This window comes from Phascolarctos cinereus, unplaced genomic scaffold (genome assembly GCF_003287225.1).
Source record: "Phascolarctos cinereus isolate Bilbo 61053 unplaced genomic scaffold, phaCin_HiC Scaffold_1;HRSCAF=81, whole genome shotgun sequence".
Taxonomy (NCBI): domain Eukaryota; kingdom Metazoa; phylum Chordata; class Mammalia; order Diprotodontia; family Phascolarctidae; genus Phascolarctos; species Phascolarctos cinereus.
The window spans coordinates 69,132,285-69,157,459 of NW_027555514.1; the positions used below are offsets into that span (position 1 = coordinate 69,132,285).

The 25,175-nt window shown below is 35.0% G+C and overlaps 1 protein-coding gene across 13 annotated transcripts in view; it reads right to left on the bottom strand.

Moving 5' to 3' along the window:
* ARHGAP12 (Rho GTPase activating protein 12) overlaps positions 1 to 25,175 on the bottom strand; it is a 145,609-nt gene that overhangs the window by 62,624 nt on the left and 57,810 nt on the right. For 7 of the 13 annotated variants that reach the window (XM_078152151.1, XM_020990473.2, XM_020990475.2 and 4 more), the window contains 5 exons: positions 16,017 to 16,280; positions 10,928 to 11,068; positions 9,427 to 9,507; positions 5,460 to 5,582; positions 870 to 944 (listed from right to left, as the gene is read on the bottom strand). In XM_078152151.1, the coding sequence (XP_078008277.1) occupies positions 870 to 944; positions 5,460 to 5,582; positions 9,427 to 9,507; positions 10,928 to 11,068; positions 16,017 to 16,280 (684 nt within the window). The remainder of the gene's footprint in view (positions 1 to 869; positions 945 to 5,459; positions 5,583 to 9,426; positions 9,508 to 10,927; positions 11,069 to 16,016; positions 16,281 to 25,175) is intronic. The other 6 variants (XM_020990478.2, XM_020990476.2, XM_020990477.2 and 3 more) reach the window with 4 other exon arrangements.

The window sequence follows — 25,175 nt, forward strand, 5'->3', positions numbered from 1 at the left end:
CATTCTATGATTCTCTCGTTTAATTACTATGCTTCCTTTAAAGCCCAACTCATGAAATGCCACCTCCTCCGCGAAGCCTTCCTTGATTCCTTCAATTGATAATGATCGAAGCACTTTATTTTCACTACATATATGCACCTTTGTATTATTTTGCATTTTAGTTATTTTATTATAATAAACAATTTCTGAGAACTGTCTCTTCAATCCTTAAAAGTTTAGTTGCATTCTAACTGTTCATTATAACAGCTCCATATCCAAAACATCTAAATATTCTGGCTAGACTAATATTCGGGTAAAAGCTATATTCACTTTAATCTGAAAGGATGGCGCTTTACATGGGACGTCTCAAGAGTCTCGGTGAAGTTTTAAGCTCCAGTAGTTTAAAGCTGAACTGAAAGTTTAAGCCTGTTTAGCCTGAGCCTGAGCCATCATGGAGGCTGCAATATCCCTCTGTCATATTACTTGTCTGTTGGCACTGACACATACCAGATACAGAGGAAATGCTTCTCACCTCTAAACTGTAGGACTAAGAAGGAGTAAAGAGTCACTCTATTTTTAAGAGTATTCTCTATAACTTTTTATATTTATGGAAAAATTGAGAGTTAATAAGAATGTGGCATAGCAAAAAAGTTAATTAGTAAATTAAATTATGTACCTACCATATTCTGTACAAACAAGATTTTTAAAGGAATTTCTTGCTTCTTTAATACATTTAGAATTAACAGAAGTGTTATTAAACACATCAGTGGAGTTCATGACATAAGATCCAAATACACTCTAAGCATTGTACTTTAAAGAAAATAACTTGCTATTTTATGATTAAAACCAATTAACTATAATGTACTTCTCACGGCTATTTGTATACTAACTGTGGCTTGGTGCTTTGGTGAAGAGGGAGAAGACTCATTTTCTGGAAAGCAGGGCTTTGTGGAGGGTGGAGATTCCTACAAAATAAAAATAAGCAACGCAAAAAGTTATTCTGCTATACAATTTTATTTCTTCCTGTATTAATCAGACTGAGGGAACAAAAGAAGGAAAGCTAAGGATCTCTTTCCTTCTCCATTTTTAAAATTCCCTTTCTATAATGAAAAACTTAAAAACTGTATTATGAAACAAATGTATTAAACTACAGATTTTACAAAAATATTTACTAATGGAGACTTCTTTCAGGCCAATCAGAATCATGAATATGAGGTGACCAGAAGACTGTAGAGAGATCCAAAAACTGAAAGGGACCTTAGAAGCCGTATGGTTCAGCTCTTACAGGTGAACAATCTGAAGCCCAGAAAGGGGAAAGGACTTAGCCAGCATCACACATGAAACAAGTGGCTAGAGTTCTGGTCTAAATCAGGTCCCAGAATTCCAAGTTTAACTTTCTCATTATGTCATTACTGCAGAGAAATTACAACACACCATAAATCTCTCATAAACATACTTAAAATAGGTAAGACTATAAGGATTCATGGGTCAGTTACATCTACTAATAAATAATATTCACAATACTAATCTGATCTAGACCTGGTAGATATGACTAACCAGAACCATCAAAAAAAATATATATATACATATATACACACACCCACACACACATATACATACACACATATTAAAATTTAAATCACAGTGCTATTAACATTTAAATTTGCAATTAAGCAGCAATTTTCAATGACTACAAGTCTAGAAAATGAGGAGAATCATAAGGAATAAACTTTTAATTTAAGTATTAGTTATTTAACACCAAAACAAAATACTGCATACTAAAGAAAAGTTAAATCATCTAAAAGCTTGGGGAGAAACATGGCAGTTGTCTTTGAAGTCATTTTGCCTGATCAATACTAAAAAGAGGTATCCAATTCCTTAAACTATAGATAACTCAAGAAGATTATTTCACACAGAACAAAATTAAAGGAGATCAAGCACTTCTGAATTCTAGATTCCATTCTGTTACTGACATTCCCGTCTGCCTTTTTCCACTGCCTTAATAGTTAACAGGTTAATAGTGTGTTGGCATAAGTTTTGGTAAATACAGATCAAAAATTTTTGACGATAAGAATTAAATATTTTTACAGGATTCACTGTGATTGTTTTAACCTTCATCTATGCATCTATATCATTTAAATATTCCTTTATTTTCCCAAGTTGATGAACTATCAAAGCTTCCAGCACTGTGTAACAGAAAAAGTGCCTGATAGGAGGTAAGAAAACTGGGGTAGGGGGACGGGACACCACAACTTGATGACCTCTAGCTCTAAGTCTATAATCCTATGATATTCTAATTATATAGCAAAACTACTGTTACAGTGTTCTTTGGACAACTGGAGATTATGCAGTTTATTAAACTGGATTTCTGAGGTACTGCTTTAATCAAAATGTTATGTGGACAAGTGAATATACTCATTTGTATGGAAAGAGTCCAGAGCTATGAGTCTATATGATTATACAGGCACATAATTAAGACTCTGCAAAGTTTTGCAGGAAGAGATCTCCAAAGTTTAAAGCTAACCTTTATTTCTACCTAGGGAGAGAGGAGAGGAAAGAAGAAAGTTTGAATGAAATGGAATTCACTGGTAATCAGTAAGTATTTATTAAACACTGTGTTCTAGGCACTGGGCTAGATGCAGTACAAAGTACAAAACAATCCTTGCTCTCAATGCGCTTACATTATAATGGGGGAGACAATAGTACATATAAAAGTCATACATCATAAAGTTAAGAAACACAAACGTATAAAAGTAGTAGTTTTGGAAGAAGGCACTAGCAATTAGGGGGATCAGAGAATGCTTTATGCAGAAGATAAGGTGGCTAAGCAGCACTTAACAGGAAGAGGAATGGTGTGAGAGGAGGCATTTCTAATGCAAAGGAAGATGGAATGTCCTGAGTGAAGGCTGGATCACAGAGCTGAAGAAGGAGAGAACTTTGTCCATTGAAACTGCAAAGTTAAAATGGGGCCAAGTTGTGAAGCACTTTAAAAGCTAGAGAAGTTTATATTTTATCCAAGGGTTAACACCATTTGATAGTTTTAGATCTTTTCTCTTTAGTTTTCTTGCAGGCTAATACTGGAAGAATGGAAAAGGACAGATAAGAAAGAGATTTAAAGGTAATTGAAGACCTACAAACCAAATATCAGCACCCAAATGCTTGAAGCAGAGTTCTATTTCTGAAAAATTAATTGTTAAAATCAAGTATTAGTGCACAGACATTAATTAAAAATATTAGAAAGATGAAAGCTGAAAATAAGACCTCTTATAGATGAGGTAATTCTGAGTAAAACAAAAATGCTAACATCATCTAGCAACCTGATTAGGAAATAAACTAACATTTGCTTTTCTTTTAATTATTACAAGTATCTAGTATTACAGTATTTTGACTCAACTTTAGTAAAAACTCTTCAGTCATAATATTCAAAGCTATTTCTCTGCGTTTGTACACAACCCCCCAAAGCCTTGTATTCAAAGCCTGAACGTCAGTAGGTACCCATTTGCTAAGTAACATATGCAATAAGCAAATGATAATTAAGCAAAAGACTGAGCAATCCTGAATAAAGTACTTTTTTTATAAAGGAAAAAAACCCCTCACTAACATCAACAAATATAACTCTGTAAGACAGTTTCTTTTCATGTTTTCAGTACTCCTACATTTAAGATACTTTTTTTTTCAACTTCTGCATTCAAAGCAGGTAAAAACAAAATATACAGAATTATTTGCAATTGCTCTAAGCAGCAGGCTGACACAAATAGATATGGACTAAGACAAATGAAAGAGATCAAAAGAATTTTTAAAACACATTTTTTGGTTTAAGGCCTCTTTGAGGTCTTTTATAAAAATGTATATTTTTTTTCTAATTAAGGAAAAATTTGAATATAGAGATACTTAACTATAGATTCCACACTATGAGGTTAAAAAGATCATTTTGTCTTCTGACTACATGGAGCTCAGGTGCCGTTAAGTCTCTTCCACACGATGTTAAAAAAAAAAAAAGTTCTAACTGGTTCCTCAAAATTAAGTGGAATTATCCGACAAAAACATACTGATTTTGAAGATACCCTAGAGGCTGAAATTGTCAATGACTTCACAAATTCAAATAACACTACCCTGACACTAAAAGAAATCCATGATATCAAAAACCCCAGAATTTCACAATTTTGAGACACCTCCTCTCAATTCAACAGCATATTATGCTAATCAAGTAAAGACATCAAAGAAATCTCTATGCCTCTTCATTATTTTCATTATTGAGCTACCTTATAAATTATGTCACTGAGCAGGTATTATACCCCCAACAAACTTCAATCAATCAATTATCAAGAATTAAGCATTTAGCATATCCTTAAAACAATGGTAAGCAATGAGGATAAAAGTGAACTAGTTCTTGCTGTCAGGAAGCTTACATTCTAATGAGACAGACAGATATACATATATATGCACATATTTTTATATGTTCTATATATATATATACACACACACAGAACATATAAAAAGTAAATAAAAGAAATATGAATTTTTCAGTCACCTAGAAAACGACTAAATAACCAACTCCTTGTTACCAATGCAAACAATGGATTTTAATGGTGGGGATAAATGCGTAACAATAACTCATTCAAAATGACACTGGACTTTGAGATATTCCAATATTCAATGTGAACATGTATACATATGATGGTTTGAAAATTCATAATAATCCTTCCAAATAATAAAAAACTGACTCAGAATAAAGGAGAAACTTTTCCAACTTTTCTATCCTAATGTCTGGCTCAATGACTCTTCATACTCCCCAACCGATACCAGAGATTGAAAGCCTCATATCTCAGAATGATGAAAAGAACTAGCCCAAGGGCAGCTGCTTTTCCCATCACTTTAGATTCTTTTTTCTCCCGGTTGTCCAAACTTGTCTGGGATGAAAATAACCAAATATGTTATTTTAAAAGATTCACTACTGAATTAAAGGCTAAAAAGGAGTGTTGTTTATTTTTTAAAAAACTAGACAAGAATGAACAATCAGCAAAGGAAATCATCAGCTATCTGGTTTAACCACATCAATGATAATACCTCAAAAAAGATAATCACAGATGAGCCTGTGATTGATTCTATGACACTGAAAGAAATTTAATAAACCTACTCCAAAGCAAATTGTTAATGCTCTAAATAAAATATACTAAAGTAGAAATCACCTACTAAAACATAAGAATCTAATCATGAACAACAATTAATTAGTTTTATTTCTTACCATACAGATGAAAATTAAAAGTCAGTCCAGAAGAACAGTGTATATCAAAAGTCTTAGTGGATTTTTAATCTTTGATAGCTTAAAATTCCATTAAGACTTTTGGAACACCATATATTACAAAGTAAATAAATTACTTTCATAAAACAGACACTACATGAGATAAAAACAAGCCATTTATAATATCATGCACAAAGAACTTGCCAAAATTCTCACCAGTTCCTTCAAGTATTCCTACCTTCTCATTGGTGTCTAACACAATCGTGCTGTGCCTCCACTTTGTTAATACTATTGGATCCTGGAGTCGCCTGTCCAGGCTCCTACTTTTAATTATTTCTCTTTGCTGCTGTGAAGCATTATACTAAAGAAAACAAAATATCCATTATAAATAACAGAAACACAAATAGTACTTTGATATAATAAAAAACAGATGAGGGTATACGTGTGGTATTCCAAGAAGGTAATTTATTAGACAATCACAAATTAAAGTAAATTACTTAACTGGTCTGAATCTCAGTTTCTTCATCTGTAAAAGGATGGGGCTAGATTAGATGATCTGTAAGGGCCCTTCCAGATCTAAAATCCTAGGACAGGCTCTTATTTTTTAGCTTAGCTTTGAAAAACATACACACAAAGACATAATCAATAGTCTTGTGTTCTTTTTTCTTTTTCTCTTCAAGCCCAAATACATGATGGCTTGTTTCTCTGAAGTAGCAAACAGGAGTTCGTCTAATGGGTAATGGTAGTGCTTGACACCACCATGAAAGCATGAAAGACTGATGCTCTGACTTCGAGCTCCAACCTCCATTCACCAAACTGGGCACATGGCCAATCCAATACCAAATAAAGTAGATGAGTTGGGCTTCTCCATCCTAAGGCTGGTCAGCAGCAAAAACTTAAAAAACAACAACAATAACAAAACTCACAATACCTTCTGTTGGGAAGGAACACTACTATTATTCACTAAACAAGGCTACAGAAAAGGACACATCTCCACATATGCACAATATGGAACATAATGTGTGTTTTCCAAAAGTTTTTTTTAAATCATTTTTTTTAAAAGGTGTTTAGCTACAGCAACAAATTACAAGTTTGATAGTTTACTGAACTTCTAGGTTGAAGTTTTCCCCTTACTTTAACAGAACTGTTAGCGCTACAATATAAATACAGAAACAGCTCCAGGTATTTAGATAATGAACAGAGATTAGCACTTAGTTCTATGCAAAGGGTTTTATTTAAATACGAATTCTCTATGTCAAAAGAAAACTACATAGCTAAAGAACTAATGTAGCTAACCATAATGTAATTATACTATTATTTTAAACTTCTCATAACATTATACACCAAATAAAAATTATGATATTTTTACATTTAATGATAATAATGTCTGGCATTTATAGAATACTTAAAGATTTACAAAGCACTTCACAAATATTATCTCATTTTATTCTCACAACCTTAGGAGGTAGGAGCTATTACCCTCACTTTACAGATAAGGAAACTAAGGCAGGCAAGTCAGACTTGCCCAGGGTCACCCAGCTAGTAAGTGTCTGAAGCTAGATATGAATGCGTGTCTTCCTGACTTCAGGTTCAGCATTCTATCCATTGTACCATTTAGTTGCCCTACTAAGTAGTTTTACAGTAAAATACTTCTTGAAAATTTTTTTGTCACTAGCATCTCTCAATTCAACCCCACCATAGTCAATTAAAAAAAAACAGACAAAAGTCCTGGTTATTTAGACACGTAATTTTAATTTGGAAAGACAAGGTGCAGAAATATTCCATTACAATAAAACCAGTTTTGGTTCTAAAATTAAACATCTGATGATAACTTCTTTTCCCAAAGTATCCTACTGATTTATTTTTATATCACCAAATTTCCCCCCGGTATTCCTTCCCCTCCTCAAAAGCCATCTCACATAACAAATAATATTTTTTAAAGAAAAAAGAAAAAGAAGAAAAAATATCAGCTTAACTAATGACACATCCAAAAAGTGTGGGAAAATGCACAATGTGCAACACTTGCAGACCTCTCTGCAAACCATGAAACTCTCTTCTCTAAATTCCAAGCCTAGGCCCTCATCATATCATCTAAACTACTGTACTAGCCTCTATCTCTGATGTCCCTGCTTCAAGTCTCTTCCTTCTCTAATTCATCCTCAATTCCACGGTCAAACTGATATTTCTAAAGCACAGATTTGAACATTTAACTCCTCTGCTTAAAATGCTTCAGTCAGTGGCTCCCAAATGCATCTAAGTTCTGTTGGGCATTTAAAGCACTTCCCAATCTGACTCTGATTACTTCTAGAACGATTTCACAGAACTTCCCTTAACACACTATTTTCTAGCCACACTGGACTATTTGCTGTTCTCCATTTGAGACACTCCATTTTCATTCCATGCCACCCCTCAACACCTCCTACAAAATTTCTTTGTATACAAATATATTTTGTACTTTTATCTATGAACATATTGTTCCCCCAGCACACTATAAGCTCTTTGAAGACAAGGACTGGTTCACTGTTTTTCTCTGAAAGGTCCCTTCTCCTCACCAGCATCTTGTTATCAATAAGGACTTGATATTTATACATTTAGTGTCATACAAATAAAATTACTAAATGTACACTTTTTAGAACTTGATAACATAAAAAAATCTAAAATATCAAAATAAATAAAATATCTAAAATTAAAAATCTAAAATATCAAGGGAAACAATGAAGAGAAGGATGAAGGAGGAACAGCACTTCCAAACATTAAATTATATTATAAAGTAGCAGTAATCAAAACCATCTGGTATTGGTTAAAAAATAGAGAGATAGGTCAATGGAATAAACCAGACAAGGGAGAATGGAAAAAACAACACTGAAGAATACAATGTTTGATAGAATGGAAAACAAATTACCTAGGAAAATAATTCCATATTTGATCAAAACTTCTGGGAAAACTGGAAAGCAGTCTGGCAAAAATTTGGCCCAGACCAATGTCTTATGCCACATTCCACAATACGTTCTAAATGAGTATGCAATCTTATTATTAAAGATTATAGCATAAAAAATTAAAAGAGAAGCAGATCACATACCTCTTATAGCTATGCGTAGGAGATGTATTCTTAACACAAAAGATTAAAAAGTAACTATGATTACATGAAGCTGAAAAGCTTTTGCACAGCCAAAATTAATGTACTTTGGACAAGAAGGGATGTGGTTGAACGGGGAAAAAAACCTTTGGATAATATTTCTCTGATAAGGGTTTGATATCCAAGAATATAAAAACAATAAATACATATGACTAACAGCATTTCTCCAATACTTAAAGTGATCAAAGAATAGGAACAAATAGTTATCAAAAATAAGAATCACGAAATATTCGCAATCTCATGAAAGAATGTTCCAAATCACTAATAAGAGAAATATAAATCAATACAACCCTGAATGAATGCAAATTGGCAAAGGTAACAAAAAATGGCAAAAGACAATGCTGGGGTTGTGGAATGATAAACACACTACTACATTCCTGGTGGAGCTGTGAAATGGCACAATTATTTTGCAAAGCAATTGTGAATTATGCAAATAAAGGACTAAAATGTTCATATACTTTGAATCAGAGTCTCCATTACTGGGCTTATACCTCAAGGAAGTAATCGATTAATAACAAAAAAGTACTCATAGACACTGAAATATTTATAGCAGCATTTCATGTGATAAAAAATTGGAAACAAAGTCGATGCCTACACAGACACACCCCCACAATCCAACCCTTCATGGAGGTGGGAAGTTCACAGGTGTCACACATTGCACATGTTTTCAGACTTTTTCAATGTATTGATCAGTTATGCTGATTTTTTTCCTCTTTTTTTTTCTGTCCTTAAAAATATAATTTTTTTATATAAGATACTTCTGTGGGAGGTAGAGGAATACTTGAGAAAACTAAGATGATAAAAGCATTTTTAAAAATAATTAAATAAGAGATGGTTAAACAAATGGAAATATAGATACGGCCTTCAAAAGACAGTTTATATTAGGCACAAAAGGGAACTAGATATATGTTTGGTCGCATCTATTTAGAAGAAATTAAATATATTGCAATTTCAGCTAATTTTTAATCCTGAAAAAACCATTCTCAATGAGTCTCTTAAAACAACACGTAAAGAACACGTCTGTCAAATAGTTTAAAAAGGAAAACTGGTCATGAACTTTTTTTTTTACCTTTGGTAATTCCCATTCTGATCGAGATCCATCTGCACTGTAGTAATATTGTCTGCCTTGATCATCAACATGCTTCAACCACTGTAACAGACAAAAAAATGAGAGGAGAAAGGATATTTTTAGGTTGCGAGGTGTAATCCGTGATCTTGAATCCTTTTCTTTCCTAATTTTTTTCCCATTATTTGATGAAAGGAATATAAGGAACATAGATGGCAAAAATTTAACCTAGTCCCCATACTAAAGAAAAGTCATACCAAAGGTTAAGTGCATTTTTCCCTTCTCTTCCTCAGTGTCACCCACCTAGCTTATGAGTCACAATGGCATCCTGGAATGGATTTTCCTAGTGCTACAAATATTATAATCTCTATTACAACGAAGACAGGAGATGAACCAATGGATGGAAGTTTTAGGAAACAAATTTCAGCTCACTAGGAAGGAAGCTTTATAACAATAAGAGCTGCCAACTTGTAACAACTGGCCTGCTTGTAGCTGGTTCTGCTGCCTAGGGTAGGCACAAATGACCTTTAAGGTCCCTTCTTACTATAAAACATTATATTCTATAGGCATGTGGAAATGCACATAGAAACATGCACACACAAAAAGAACAAGATAATTCCAAGAAAAGTATAATAAAGAAAGCGGATTTTTGTTCTTTTTAATTTTAGGGTATAGCAACTTGAAATAATTATTCACAATACAATTCTACCTGACCTTTAGCCTAAGGGGCTGCCCTATCCTACGCATACCAGTCAAGGGAACTATTATAAAAAACACAAACGTAGCACACTTATAGCCATTTTAAACAATACAGGAGGGTAAAGGAAAAAGAAATTTGAATATTAACACTTACAACATTTAAGACTGATCACTAAATAAAAACTCTGCCAACTATAACTACCAATCACTTAGCCACTGATAATACTAAATGTCTGAGACACTTGATCTTTCCAAATCCAAAATAAAATGAGTTTGAAACGTGATCTAATTTTTTTTAAAGTATGGGTTAACACATGATACATCCTCATTCTACACCTATCATACCGGTACATGAAAAATCAATGTCCCAAATTAAATACATGACAAGTATCTAGGTATAACAGAAAATGAATTGGGAGTATCATAGCAATGCACAAGACTGTCTTATGAAGCACAACATAAATAGTATGAACCTAAAAGAAAGGTCAGGAAAAAAACAAAGACAAAGAATAGATTACTTTGATAAACATGCTAAAAAGGAGGCCATTTTTAAAAAATGTAATGCAGCACATCTTCTTAAACAGATGCTGGTAATACAGTAATAACAATAATTGGCCATAGCCTAAAACTATGAATTTGTAGTTAACTATACTGAGTTTTAACAGCCATTAACAATACAAATCTAGAATTGCCGTCATGAATATTTTCAGCAAATTTTACAGTATCAACAACATAGTACTTGTTATGGTGCTATTTCATACAGATTCCACCAACTTAGAGTAGGTGATGGAAAAAAAAGAAGTACCTTTTCATTAGTATAGTCACTGGTATATAAGGTATGCCCACGTTCATCCAACTCTTCTGACCAGCCCCTTGGAGGAGAACCACACTGACTGTTTGACTGGCTGTAACAAGAACTGTGGTAGCTTTCTTCCGATGAAAGAAGCTAGAAATAGTCAGAAACATAAGGATTGTTTCTTCCAATATGAATATGAAGCAGTTCAAAATTTAAGACATCAACTTAATCTGGCTTGAAAGATCTGAAGATGGGGTAGGGTATGGGGAAAGTGTCATATGTATTTTGAGATATATACTGACAGATCTTTAAAAACCACTAATAAAAAAAATTTGAACATAAATATACAGTTTTTAATAAGAAAATGTCAGGTGAGGCATATTTTTAAAACTGAAGAGTTAGAGCTGGTGAATTCAATTTTATCCACACAGACTCTTTTAGGTTTACATAAAGTTACAAAAGCATTTTAAGTACTCTTTGAGGGAAGCTTAAACACATCAAAACTTTTTAAAAATAAAAAAACTAAACAGTTACAAATATTCATATAATACAACCTTTTGAAAAAAACTCTGATGTTCCTTTTCTTTCACTAATTTTTCATTAATAATATTAACTTACAAGACAAATACAATTTTAAAACCTGTTTCTTGGGAGAGTTTTAAAATGATGTTTAGAAATTAGTTAAATCACTCTAATATTATTGGGCTCCCATATACCAACACTTAAAATACATTAAGAATTTTAGTATTCTAATATTTAAAAAGGTCTCTGGAATTTTACCAGATGTGAAATCATCACATAACCACTAGAAATGCCAGCAAGAGGTAAAAAGATGCTCAGTACTCTCTATCATGCTAACTCTCCCTTCTTTGTTAAAGTATCACACATTTCACAAAGGCAAGGTATGAACTGTGACTAAAAGAACTATGGATTCAACTGACAAAACAGACAACACATAGAATAGCAGGCAGGCCGCAGTGACACATGCTCTCAGGACTACAGATGTCTGTGGGATCTAGCTCCTTCCTCAATATCATTCTTGAGGGCAGCACTGTGCTTCTCTGTTCCAAAAATATCCAGTCATCTTAGCCCAGCAGGGGGTTTAATATTTAAGGGTCAAGTTATCCTACATTTTGACTCTGGAGGAAGGAAAGTTTTGAGTGAACGAAAAATTTCTCTCCTAATTCTATAGAGAAATTCAGGGCCTAGCATACACTAGATTCCTAATGCTTCTGGACTGAACTGAATATAGGAATCTACAAAAATTTTAACTGAATTCCCAGTCAGAAGGACACACCAAATAGGTAAGGCAAAAGTAAAAACGAATAAAAATATGGAATCTTCAGTTTTTGCTTATATTAAAATTGTTTATGTCTATTTAAAAAACAAACAAAATTACTCTGTAACTAGGCAGCTAGGTAGCATGTGGACAGAGTGCTGGATTTGGATTAAGAAAGATTTGAGTTCAAATCCTGCCACTGACACTTACTAGCTGAGTGACCTTGGGCAAGTTACTTAACATCTCTCAGCTTTATTTCCTCATCAGTAAAAAAGAAATAATAACAATATTTACTTCACAGTACCAATGTGAGGATCAAATAAGATAAGATATGCATAGTGCTGCACAAAACTTAAAACTCTCTCTATATATTTTACCTATTAATATTATCATGTAACATTACTAAGTGTAAATGATAGGAGACCTACCAGATATCTATATTTCTGAAAGCAACAGAGTTTATTACCTTCATTTACATGTACCAAATTATTTTACCACACAATTCATTTTACTTTTAGTTTATTCAGTTCATGAAATGCAAACCTAAATGTTCATTTAGCAAAGGCATTAGCTGCACTAATATTTAAAATTTTTTTTTATTGTTAAGTTTCCCTAGTTAAAGGCAGACTCAAACAACTAATGTATTTCAAGCTGGTGGGGTAAAAATTCAGAACTGACAACTAAACAGCATTGACAAAAGCAGAATAGAGCAAAAAGTTGAAAAATAGGGAAAAATAGGTCCTATTAAATTTAGGTTAAAAATAGGGCAGCAAAGAATCTGAGGTTTATCATGGAAAAAAATGTCACTTTAAGAAAGCCCAATAAAGGGGGCAGCTAGGTGGTACAATGGATAGAGCACCAGCCCTGGAGTCAGGAGGACCTGAGTTCAAATCCGGCCTCAGACCAAACACTTGACATTTACTAGCTGGGTGATCCTAGGCAAGTCACTTAACCCCAATTGCCTTGCTTAAAAAAAAAAGAAAAGAAAAGAAAAGAAAAAGAAGCCCAATAAAACTCAACAAAACTGACAAATTATGAATATAAAACTATAAAGACCCTCCCCCTTGTGAAGGACTCTAGTGTGATCTGAAATAACAGTTCCCCTAACTGTATTTACAGTTTAAAAATCTAAGTAAGTCCCTTTCTTACTTTTGTAAGAAGTAAATTTTATTTGAAATATAAAAGGTTTCATAAAGATCTTCTCTAAGAAGAAAAAAAGGAAGGGAAATGAATCATTTGGAGTAAAAATAATAACTAAGCCACAACTAGAAATAGTAATCCTTTTGATAAACATGACACTATCTAGTGGAGGATAAAATTTCCTATTTGTGTGTATTAAGGTCTGAAGCAGCATAGAATATATTATTTAAATTGTATATGTGTGTGCATGCATATACACATATACTATATTGTAATGATCTCTATGAGAACTGCACCTACAGTCCTGGATAACACAAGAGAAAGACAATAATTCAATTATCACAGCTGTTTAAATGTAAGGGGAAAACATGATAAAGCACATGGTCGGGAATGTTTTGGGCAGCAACCAGGCTATAATATTTGCCACTCTCCATGTACAGTGATGGTTCCCACAGCTAGTGTTGTCTCATTCATCAGGATTGCCCTTTCTACAGTCACATTATGATTGGGAAAATGAGAATGGCAGCTTTTATTGTTTGAGAAAGCAATACAAACACACTTTAAATCAAACCTGTCAAACCACCCCCAGCACAAAAGCTACTCTACTTGTTCCATAGGTTTTTAACAAATATTTTTAAAATCACCTTCATTCAGGTTTTATAAGCTTGTATCTATAAAATCATCACATAATACATCCCACTCTTAGCAAAGAAGACCATTCTTCTTACCTTGCAAAACAAGCACAGTCAAAAAAAATTTTTTTAAACCCCAACTTGATTATATATGCACATTACCTAGAATATGCCCTGGGTCTCCTCCCCACATTCTTAACAAATAGATACTGGCATCTACAGTATTTGTTAACACAACCAATCAGACTGATGAGGGGTAGGATACTCAAAAGACAAGGCTATCTGTTACATGACAACATGACTTATTTAATCACATTTCATAATAGCTGCCACTTTTTCAGCAAGTAAGAGTCAAATATTATTTGGAACTTCACTAATTCAAACAATTCAAAAAAGATGGGGTTGGCTGACATAGTAAAAATTGAAAAACTATTTGCTCGGCAAATTACTTGTGTAAAACAAGACTGGAAAAGAAATGTTCACCTATTTGAAGAAGAATTTTCAACCAATTTGGCTTCACTGGTTATTATATTAGCAAGGCCGTCCCTTTTAAGGATGATGCTTTGATATATGAATTCTAAAGCATTCTTACCTAACAACATTAAAACAGAAACTAGCTAATATTTGTGAAATGGAATTTGAGTCACTATATGCCCTTGAAAGGTAAAATTCCTTCCCAAACTGTCTTTCCAACTTATCTGGATGTTCATATAAGCTATGACATGTCTTCCCAAGCTGGAAAGGGTTCCATATATGGATACAGTAATATCTGTTGTCAGAGGACCAGCTTAGATAATTTCAAAGAGGCTCACTCTCAAAACACTGGCCTGGCGTGATGAAATATTTTTTTGGCCATGGCAACACATATAGACCATCCATCACAATCTGCATCAATAGGAGTACCTACCACTTCACCAAAGTAGTAAAGAAAGAAGAACATATTTAATTCCAGAGAGAACACTACATATTTTCATCCAGAATGGAGGAAAATACTGGAGTAACTGAGCATTTGAAAGAGTAAAATGGTGACAAGAGTTAATTGTCAAGCTTACTGAAGAAGCACAGAATTTTAGAACTAGTTCCTTTAGCAACCTTTTAGAACCTTAAAGGACATGTCGTTCAACTCTTCAGTTTATAAATAAGAAAACTAATTTTGAACAGTAATATGAAAAATTACCTGCTGACCATGAATTTATTGTTAACTAAGCATACTGCAAATATTTTCTCTCGTATAATAAGCTAACAGTAAACAAAAGAGAAAAACAAAAAATAATTTTAATGTAAAGCTAGGAAAAAAATTTTAAAACACACAGCATCACAGTACAGTGGAAAGTGCCACTGCAATTTAATACCTATCTGAACATCACTTAACCTGTCTGGGCCTCAATTTCTTCATCTGCAAAATTAGAGGGCTGGACTAGATTGACCACTGGGATCCTTCCAGCACCAAACCTAAGATCTTAACAATCAGTAAGCATTTACTAAATGCTTACTATGTGGCGAGCACATAGGCACATAAGACTGGTGATACAAAGAAAAGCAAAACTAGACCCTGCTCTCAAGGAACTTAAATCTTACGTTATTTAGTGATCCTTTGATCTTAAGTAATGTCGCTATCTAGTTGAGTGGGTTAAGTTACATAACTGCCTCTCCTTCATGTCTTCCATGATCCTAAAAAACTGGGCAAGTTGTTTCATCCAACTATTCAGAGCCAGTTATGCTGTAAGATGACAGTAACCAAGTTCTGAAAATAAGCCATATTAATGAAGCTAATTTTATGAAACAATAACTACTAAATTATCTACTTAGTACACTAATAAGTCAACTATTATCTTCAGACAAGATATAATGAGAAAAGTGTCCAACACAAATAAAATGATGAGGGGTAATAATAATTAGCACTTTTGAGGCTACAGATATTTTATTACTTGCTATTACACAAATGTGATAGCTACAGAAAGGAAATCATTCGTTTTCCTTTCCTTCAAAGAAATGAAAGAGAAAGCTTTGATAACTGTCCCTGCCTGACTGATTAAAACAATCTTACCTCTTGGTCTCCTGAGTTCTGGCAGTCTGCTTTGTTTACGTTGGCATCTCGAGTCCATCGAGGTGGCTTCCAGGTTCTTTCCTGTGTTCCCCTGTTATAGTAATAATAACGTCCTGTACTGTCTTTATGAGTTTCCCATTCTCCACTAATCTGAATAGCAGGACTTCCAGGAAGAGGGGGCAGTGCAGACTGGGATATTTTCAATTCTTGTAGATTAGCGTACACAGGAGAATCTGGTCTTCCTTGATTTGGCGGTGTAGTCGGCTATTAGAACAAATTTAGAATATTTGATTTTAGGCTGAAATTATGTTCATAAACTCAAAGCTAACCAAAGGTCATTTATAAAACAGGAATATTACAATGTAATTTTATTAACAAATATGCATATATTATGTTTGGAAACATCTGTAATGTTGAAAATTCAGAATTTGGGCAAAAAGGGATAAAACTGAAAATGATAAGACTTATTAGCTTTCCTCTATTCAAAGAAATACTAAAATAGGAGTTGGAATCAATAGATCTGAACCCTGCCTCTGCTATTAGCTACCTATGCAACTTTAGTAAGAAATAAATTCTATGTGACTCTATTTCTTAATCAGTAAAATGCTGGTATTGGCTTAGTTCCAAAATTCTATGATTGCATGCAAATGATGAAAAAAAAATCTTGAAAATGATATTAGAAATTTATTTAAAACCACAATTTTTTTTATTGTTTTTGCAGATTAACATTCTAAAACTATAAACTAAAAAACTTGCTAACAAGTCAACAGTTAGTTGATGCTACTCTATTCCTACTGCTGCCAAATACAGTTTCAATGACCATAAACAAATTACTTACTCAAATCTAGTTGTTTCTTCACTTGTGGAACTAACATATTGCAATAATATAATTCATCTTACCTAACAATAAAGCTGTGAGGTTTAATTAGTGAGAAGTGAAAACAAAAACAAAAACAAAAACACCAAGTTTCTTGGAGACAAGTAAACTCTCTTCATCTCATTCAAATTAATGACTGGGAAGATTCCCTCAACAGAAACAAGGAACTATGGAGAGGAGCCAGTTCAGAAGGAAAGACAGTTAAAAACAATAACCAGGAAGTTCTCAATGTGGTCCAAAGAAGAAAAATGATGATGATAATCCAAGAACTTGCAATAATGTCACTTTACTCTGAACCAATCAAATCATATCTGGTATAGGGTGTTCAGTTTTAATTAGGTATTCATCATTCATTCCTTCAACAAGCACTTAAGAATATTTTGACTAATATATGTCAACAAGAATGACAACTTAAATGAGTATTAACAAAAATATTAAATGTCCAGACTAACAGAGCAACATACAAGGAATTTAAATAAAATAATCCAATTTCAGAAGAAGAAACTGAGCAAGCCACAGCTGAATTCCCAAAGGGAGAAAAAAAGAGCCTGAGACAAGATGGATTTATAAATGAGTCCACCAAACTTTCAAAGAACAACTGATTCTAATATAATACAAACTGCGTGGGGCAGCTAGGTGGCACAGTGGTAGAGCTCCAGCCTTGGAGTCAGGAGGACCTGAATTCAAATTCAGCCTCAGACACATGACACTTACTAGCTGTGTGACCCTGGGCAAGTCACTTAACCCTAACTGCCTCACCAAAAAAAGGGCCCCCCAAAAAAATAAAAAGTAAACTAATATAATAAAAACTGTTTGCAAAAATAGGAAAAGAAAGAATCCTACCAAATTCCTTTTATGATACAAATATGGTCTTGATATCTGCAAGCCAAAGAATAAAAACAGAGGAGGAAAAAAAAAAACTAAAAATAAGCCAATATTCTTAATGAACATGAGCACAAAATTTTTAAGTAAAATTTCAGCAAAGAGGTGACAGCAAGATATTTAAAATAATGTATGCTATGACCAGGCTGGACTTATTTATAAACATTTATCAAATGTCTATGTGCCAGGCACAATGCTAGGTATTTGGTAATACAAAGTCCAAAGAGTTCTGTCCTTAAGGAGCTTACAGATGGAATATGTCCAAAGGAAGGCGACCATGATATTTCAAGAGCTTGAGTTCATGCCATTTAAAAGCTAAAGTAATGGACATTTAGCCCTGAGGAGTGAGGATCCATTTAGGGAAGTAGGATATAAGAAAGGTCTCCAAAATATTTTACAAGATGTTGTGTGGAAGAGGAATTACAGTTGTTCTGCTTGGTCCCAGATGGCAAAATTAGAAGTTCCAGACAGGCAGATCTAAGCTCAATATAGAGAAAAAGTTCCTAATAACGAGGGCTAGCCAAACAGACCACTTCCTGAGGTGGTGAGTTCCCCAGTAGTGAAGACCAACAAAGTGAAGACCCATCTAACAAACGCTAGATGATCACTTCTTGTGATTTAGATTTGCTCTGGAGGTGATTGGATTTCTTCTGGAGGTGATTCTTGTCCATGTGTGGATTTAATAACACGGCCTTTGTGGTCCCTTCTAATTCAGATTCTGAGACCCATACAAAACATTATGGGTAATGCATGATGTGTTACTACAGTTCAGGAGAAAGATTGTTATTGTATCAATCACTCTGGAAGTCATCTACACAGAGATGACATTCGAACCAACTGCAGATGACAGGGCCCGCTGAGGGGAGGTGAAGAGAAAGAAGTGAAAATGGTCCATAACAGAGCTGTGGGGCTCAAGATCCAGCAATGGACCTTGAGAAGCATTCAACTGACAGGAAGTGAGTGACAAGTATTACAGAAGCCAAGGGAAAGGAGTGTGTCAAGGAAAGGGGAATGGTTGCTAACATCAAAAGTTACAGAGAAGTCAAGGAAGATGAAGATTGAAAAAAGAGCCATGTGATTCTGGAGTCAGTGGGTGACTTCCAAGCTGGTAACTTAGAAATGAACAGTTTCAATGGAGTGTTGGGGTCAAAAAAAGTGTTTGTATAAATATGACAAAGAACGGACAGTGAGGAAATGCAAACAATGAGTGCAGATGATGCTTTCTGCAGAAATGAAATGGGAGAAATATCAGACAATAGCTTGAGAGGCTGGCAGGTTCAAATGAGTTTCTTTTAAAGCTATCACAGACCTGAGCATGTCTGTAGGCAGGGAAAGAGCCAATAGATGGGGAGACTGAGGATGTGCAAGAGAGAGACAATGATCAACCAAAGCCAGCTTCAGGAGAAGAGAGGAGACGGGAGTGAGAGCCCAGACTGTCAAGTGACTGGCCTGGGTAAGGACAAGTGTCAACCCTCTTATACCCTAGTACAGGCCTGCACAGCCTGTGGCACGGGCCGCTTTTGGCCCTCAAGGCCATTTGCTGCACGCCAAAGGATTTTAGGAGGCCTGTGAACAACAGAGGAAAACATTCTGCATGTAGAGGAAATCCTTTGGCATCCAAGGTGCCAGAGGGCCATAAGCAAGCCCGTGAACTGCAGGTTGTACAGGCCTGCACTAATATTATATGATAAACATTGATGAAGCACTCACTTTGTGCCAGGCACTGTGTTCTCCTCAGAGACAAGAGTAAAGAAGGAAAGGATATGTGAAGATATAGACAGGTTTTAAGGTATGAGGGGGGAACAGGGAGCTCATGCTGAAAGGCTTTAATTTTCTCAGTAAAGTAGGAGGCAGAGGCATCTGTTAAAAGAAATTTAAAGTATAGGAGACAATAAGGGTTTGAGAATTGAAGGTTTTGAATAATTCCTGAAAGGAAAGAGACAGAGAGTCAATCAAGAAAAAACAAGTTTTGTTGTACAGTACCAAAGGCCCAGTTAAGATTAAATAACATGAATGTAGTGGAATTTGCTAGCCTGGGCATGATGAAGATATTAATTTGGCTGGAGTAGAAGAGTTTGTATAGAAAAAGAGTGTGGTATAGTAGAAAAAAACAGGAATCAGAGTAACCTGGAATTCACTGCACCTCTGAGGGGTCTCTGCATAGGTTTCAAGGAGTCTGTGAAATTGGATAGGAAAAAAAATTACATTCCGATTTTTACTAATGTCTAAATAAAATTTAGCATTTACTTAAATTAGGAATTTTTAAAATAACATTATACCGAGAAGGGATGTATGGATTTCAGACTTGTGCCAAAGGGGCCTACACACACATAAAGGCGAAGAAACCCCGATTTAGAATCTAAAGATCCAAATTCTCGTCTTGGTTCTGCCATCATAAGTTGAGTGCACTGATTAATTGCTCTAAGCCTCAGTTTTACCATCTGCAAAATATGGAGGCTGAACTTGAGGATCTCTAAGGTTACTTCCATTTTCATTTGTGTTTTTCAGGAGCATGTATTTGCTGCCCTCCAAATCTATTTTCTGTTTTTAAATGTTCCACTAGATGTCAGCCAAGAGCACAAAATTCTACATAAGCTTTACCTAAGAGAAACTTGTTATAATTTTATTAAATTGAAGATATAACTGTGGTTTTCATTAGCCAGATATCTGAGGGTCTTCCTCTCCCAGACTGATTTTTTTATTAGGTAAAAGAGGCCATTCCCTGCCTCATTTCCACTTTTTTTTTTAAAGGCAATTGGGGTTAAGTCACTTACCCAGGGTCACACAGCTAGTAAGTGTCAAGTGTTTGGTCTGAGGCCAGATTTGAACTCAGGTTCTCCTGACTTCAGGGCTGGTGCTCTATCCACTGCATCACCTAGCTGCCCCTTTGCCTCATTTCTCACCTACCCTTACTCACTGAATGGGCCTTGCCACAGTCAAACTGAGACTTGTTAAAGACCTTAGCTTAAAAAGGCCAAGGTTTCCCAGGGCATCCTGGGCCATCTCTAGTCATCCTGATCTGTATCTTGCCACTGGACCAGAGGTCTCTGGAGGAGAAAGTGAGGCTGCTGACTCTGCACAGCTCCCTCACTCAAATTCAATTCACCTGCATGTCATGGCATCATCTCCCTGATACCATGGTCTTCTTCAAGAACAAAAAACAAACCATAAATATTTGGCCAAACAACATATACCAGATCCTTCTCTCTTTTTAATGTAAACTCCAGGACAAGTAAAATTTGTATCAGAAGAGAAAGGTAACGATAACTATCCTAAATCACTTAAAATAGAACATCAATTCTTTCACTCAGATGAGTATATGATTCATGACCAGATTTTTTTTTTAAATAAAGCCATACAGACTTCAGAAAAACTTGGAAAGATTTGCATGGACTGATGCTGAGTGAAGTAAGCAGAACGAGGAGAATGTTGTACACAGTAACAGCTGCGTTGTGCAATGAATAACGTTGATAGACTCAGCCTTTCTGTGCAATGCAAGGATCTAAGACATCTCCAAAGGTCTCATGATGGAAAACGCTATCCACATCCAAAGAAATAACTGTGGAGTTTGAATGCAGATCGAAGCATACTAATTGCTATTTTTTTCCCTTCTATTTTGTGTTGTGTCCTCTTTCTGGTAGTTCCTCCTATTGGTTCTAATTCTTCCTTACAACATGACTAATGTGAAGATATGTTTAACAGGAACGTATATGTATAGCCTATATCAGATTGAATGCCGTCTTGGGGAGGGAGGGGGAGAAAAATTTAAAACTCAAAAGCTTATGGAAGTGATTGTTGATAAATCAAAATGAATGAATGAACGAACAAACAAACGAAGGAACGAACAACCAAACAGAGAGGAAAAAAAGCCATAAAAAGAGCTTTCGGAGACCAAATAGTGAAAAAGAATCCAGGTGTGACTACCCATTCATAAAACTTTCTTCTTCACCAAGTATATCTACACATGTAACAGTTATAAAAGGACTAATTATTTATTAGAATATAGGATAAAAGATAATCCAAAATGTTATTCCAAAAAGTTAATTTCAAACTTAACCTATATCACAGTGGCCTGTGTAGAAGACCTCTAACAAGCCTATCAAGAAGATTCTCTCTACTCTTCAAAATCTGATAATCTTACTTAAGGGGTAGGAGTTTGCAAGGGGAAAAAAGTATACTACCCATACCCAAATGACTTCATTTTGAAAGTCACATATAATAAAAACAAGAGCACACTTCTAAATAAAACATTCTTTTTGTTAAATATTTACGAAATTGTTAGCACTGTTATATAAAGATAAGTACCATACTACCAAGATTACACACACTGGGCTACCATTATACACCTGAAATAAAACCTTTTCAAAGCATTTTCAGTACAATTTCAAAGTCTGGAGACTTAACTGAGGGTACATAGAAAATATCCTTGAAAACTATATTTTGAGACTCTGGCAGAATAGATCTGCCACACTTGGTTGCTGTTTAATTGAAAAATTTTGATTCAACAAAACAGGTAAGTACACAGAAGACACAAACCATAAAGCATACTCCCTTAAAAACAGTTAAGCAAACCTGTACAAGAATGATTCCAACTGAGAGCTCATGTCAATGTACACGCTTTGTAACAGTGTTTCTTAAAAAACAAAGCTGAATATTTTGAGAAAATAACTGGAAACAGAACAATAAGTTTGGAATCAGAGGACCTGGGTTCATATGATGCCTGTCATCTTTGTAAACCTAGGTAATTCACAATTTCCTCATCTGTAAAATAAGGACTAAATGATCACAATCTAAATCTTTGTTCCTAGAGCAAACCAGGAGTATGTTCACGGTGCTTCAACTGTTGTACTGCCATTTGATGCCTTCTACAAAATCTTACTAAGTCCGAATCCTGACATAAAAAAGGTCTAGGGGCTCTTAAAGGTCACACTTTACAATGGTGCAGAAACTTCTGGTATGGTACCAGGAACAAACCAGATCTACTTTCTAAAGGCCGATAGCCTAGCTAAGTACAGAGAGGCTTATCTTCAGTAGGGAGATGAATTATTTGACCATGGAAACATATTCAAGAAAGAAAAATACAAAAAAGCCTTTCTATTCTATGTGGCCTATTTCCACTTCAGCTGCAACAGCACAGTAACAGAAAAAGAATAGAGTGCTAAGAATCACAAACAGTTTTTTTAATTGAATGTTTTAATTTATAAACATCTGCCCAGCTCAGGCCTGCAGGCCACTTGTAGCCTACCAAAGGATTTTGGGAGACCTATGAAAAATGTAGAGTTGCCATTGCACATTCTCTCCTCTTGATCAAAAACGCAGCAACCAACTAACATCAGTGTATCTCTATCCTAAACTATCTGCAGCCTGAAGAAGTTTAGCCTATTTTAATTACGGCCCCTACCTACTGCCAAGTTGTGCAGGTGTGGCCTAGCTATTGAGAATCTAAATGTAAATTTCGTGTTCTGGAGGAACTGAATACCAATATTGCCAGTGTTGCCATTAATAAAACCAGGAAAAAAGGAAGATGCTATTAAATGGAAGGATGGTGCACACAAACCAACCAACATCAGTTATACATAACAAAGAATTATTAGGCTATGCTCTTAATAATCCCAAGATTCTCCTAAAAAAAAATAAAGGCCAATCTTTACATCAATGAATTAACAAATCAGCAAACATTTATTAATTACCCATTATATGCCAATCATTATGCAGGGTGCCGAGAATGCAAGGACAAAAATGAGGGGAAATCAACACCTACACAATAAGTAAATAAAAAGTATAAAGACAATAAACATGAAGTAATTTGCAGGTGCATTAGTAACAGGGATAATTCAGGAAAGGTCTGATGTAGAGGTCACTTGAGATACTTTGAAAGTAGCAAGGGAAAAGAAGCAGTGGTGAGGAGGAAGTGAATTCTAGGCGGTAAGGACTATCTATGCCAACGTAGAGACTACAGATGAAATGTGTTCAAGGAACAGCAAGAACACCAGTTTAACTGACACTCAGAATGCATGAAAAATAGTGTATATATATAACACAAACCTTAAAAGGTAGATTTAAGCCAAATGGTAAGGATTTTCAAATGTCAGAGGAGCTTGAGTTTTACCCTAGAGATCAGAAGGCTCCCTGGATTTTTAGAGACAGTGGCATGGTCAGACCTATGCTTTTAAAATATCATCCCTTTGGCAGATATTTGGGGGATGGATTGCAGAGAGGATAGACTGGAGGCAAAAAACTAATTAAGAAGCTCTTACTAGTACAATAGTCTGGGAGGTTGTGAAGCAGGGCCTGAACTATGGTGGTGGCTATAGGAAAGGAAAAAAGACATAGATACCAGATATTGTGGAGGCAGAATTGACAAGACTCAATATGACACATGACTGCAAATCAGATCACAGGACAAGGAACGAGTGGTGGACCACTTAATAAACTATGAAGAGGCTCACTGTGAGTGACAGTAGGTGGCAACATATTAACAAGAAATTGTGCAGAAGTAGTAGGCACCACAGCTGGAAACGGTAAACTAGTCCTACAGCAAAAGCAAGAGATAACCAGTGAACTGGTTGCATGTCCCAATAGTACCCATGCAATGTCAACAGATCTGGAGGACTCCAGGAAGAAGAGAAGACCCCAGAAGGCAGTTTATAAAAGATTATCAACAAAAGTTGCAGGATGAGAAGAGGAAGATGGACTGTGATCTGCACCACTAGAGAGTATACCACTATCAGGGGGATCACAGATCCACCAAAGTCAGTCAACAAAGTCTGAATTTGCATACTTGTAGTCAGTTATTTTGGATATTTTCCCTTCTCAATTCCATGCACTTGGAACAACCCTTGAGATCATTTGTCCTATTCTCTCATTATACAAATATACAAGGCTCAGAGTAGTCATTATGACTTGGCACAAAGTCACCAAGTTTAATAGTACAGTCAAGATTTCAGTAAGATTCTCAACTCCAAGAATCTTTCTAATACACCACACTGCCTTTCTCAAGGTCATACTGCTAATCAATAGTAGTGCTGAGATTAGAACCTTGGTCTCCTGATTTGTAGTTCAGGGCTTTTTTTAGTGACAGAAAGTTCAAGGAAATTAAGCAGGATTGTAACATTTAAAACTATGTATACATTATAGTGAATACCTTAGTTCACTGTAATCAAAAATGACTCAATCATTCAAATAAGACATCTTTAAATAAATATGCAAGATATTGAATAATATTTGAACATAAAACAAAAATTAACCTCCGTACAGGCAGTACTCCCTCCTTGGCAACAACCCACACAGTGCCTTGTATGATTCTTTGGAATGAAATCTCCTCTCCTGACTTTTCCTCCACTAATTATTCCCGGGCCCCACTTCTCTTTTGAAAGATTAAGTGTTTTCAGCAAAAGAAC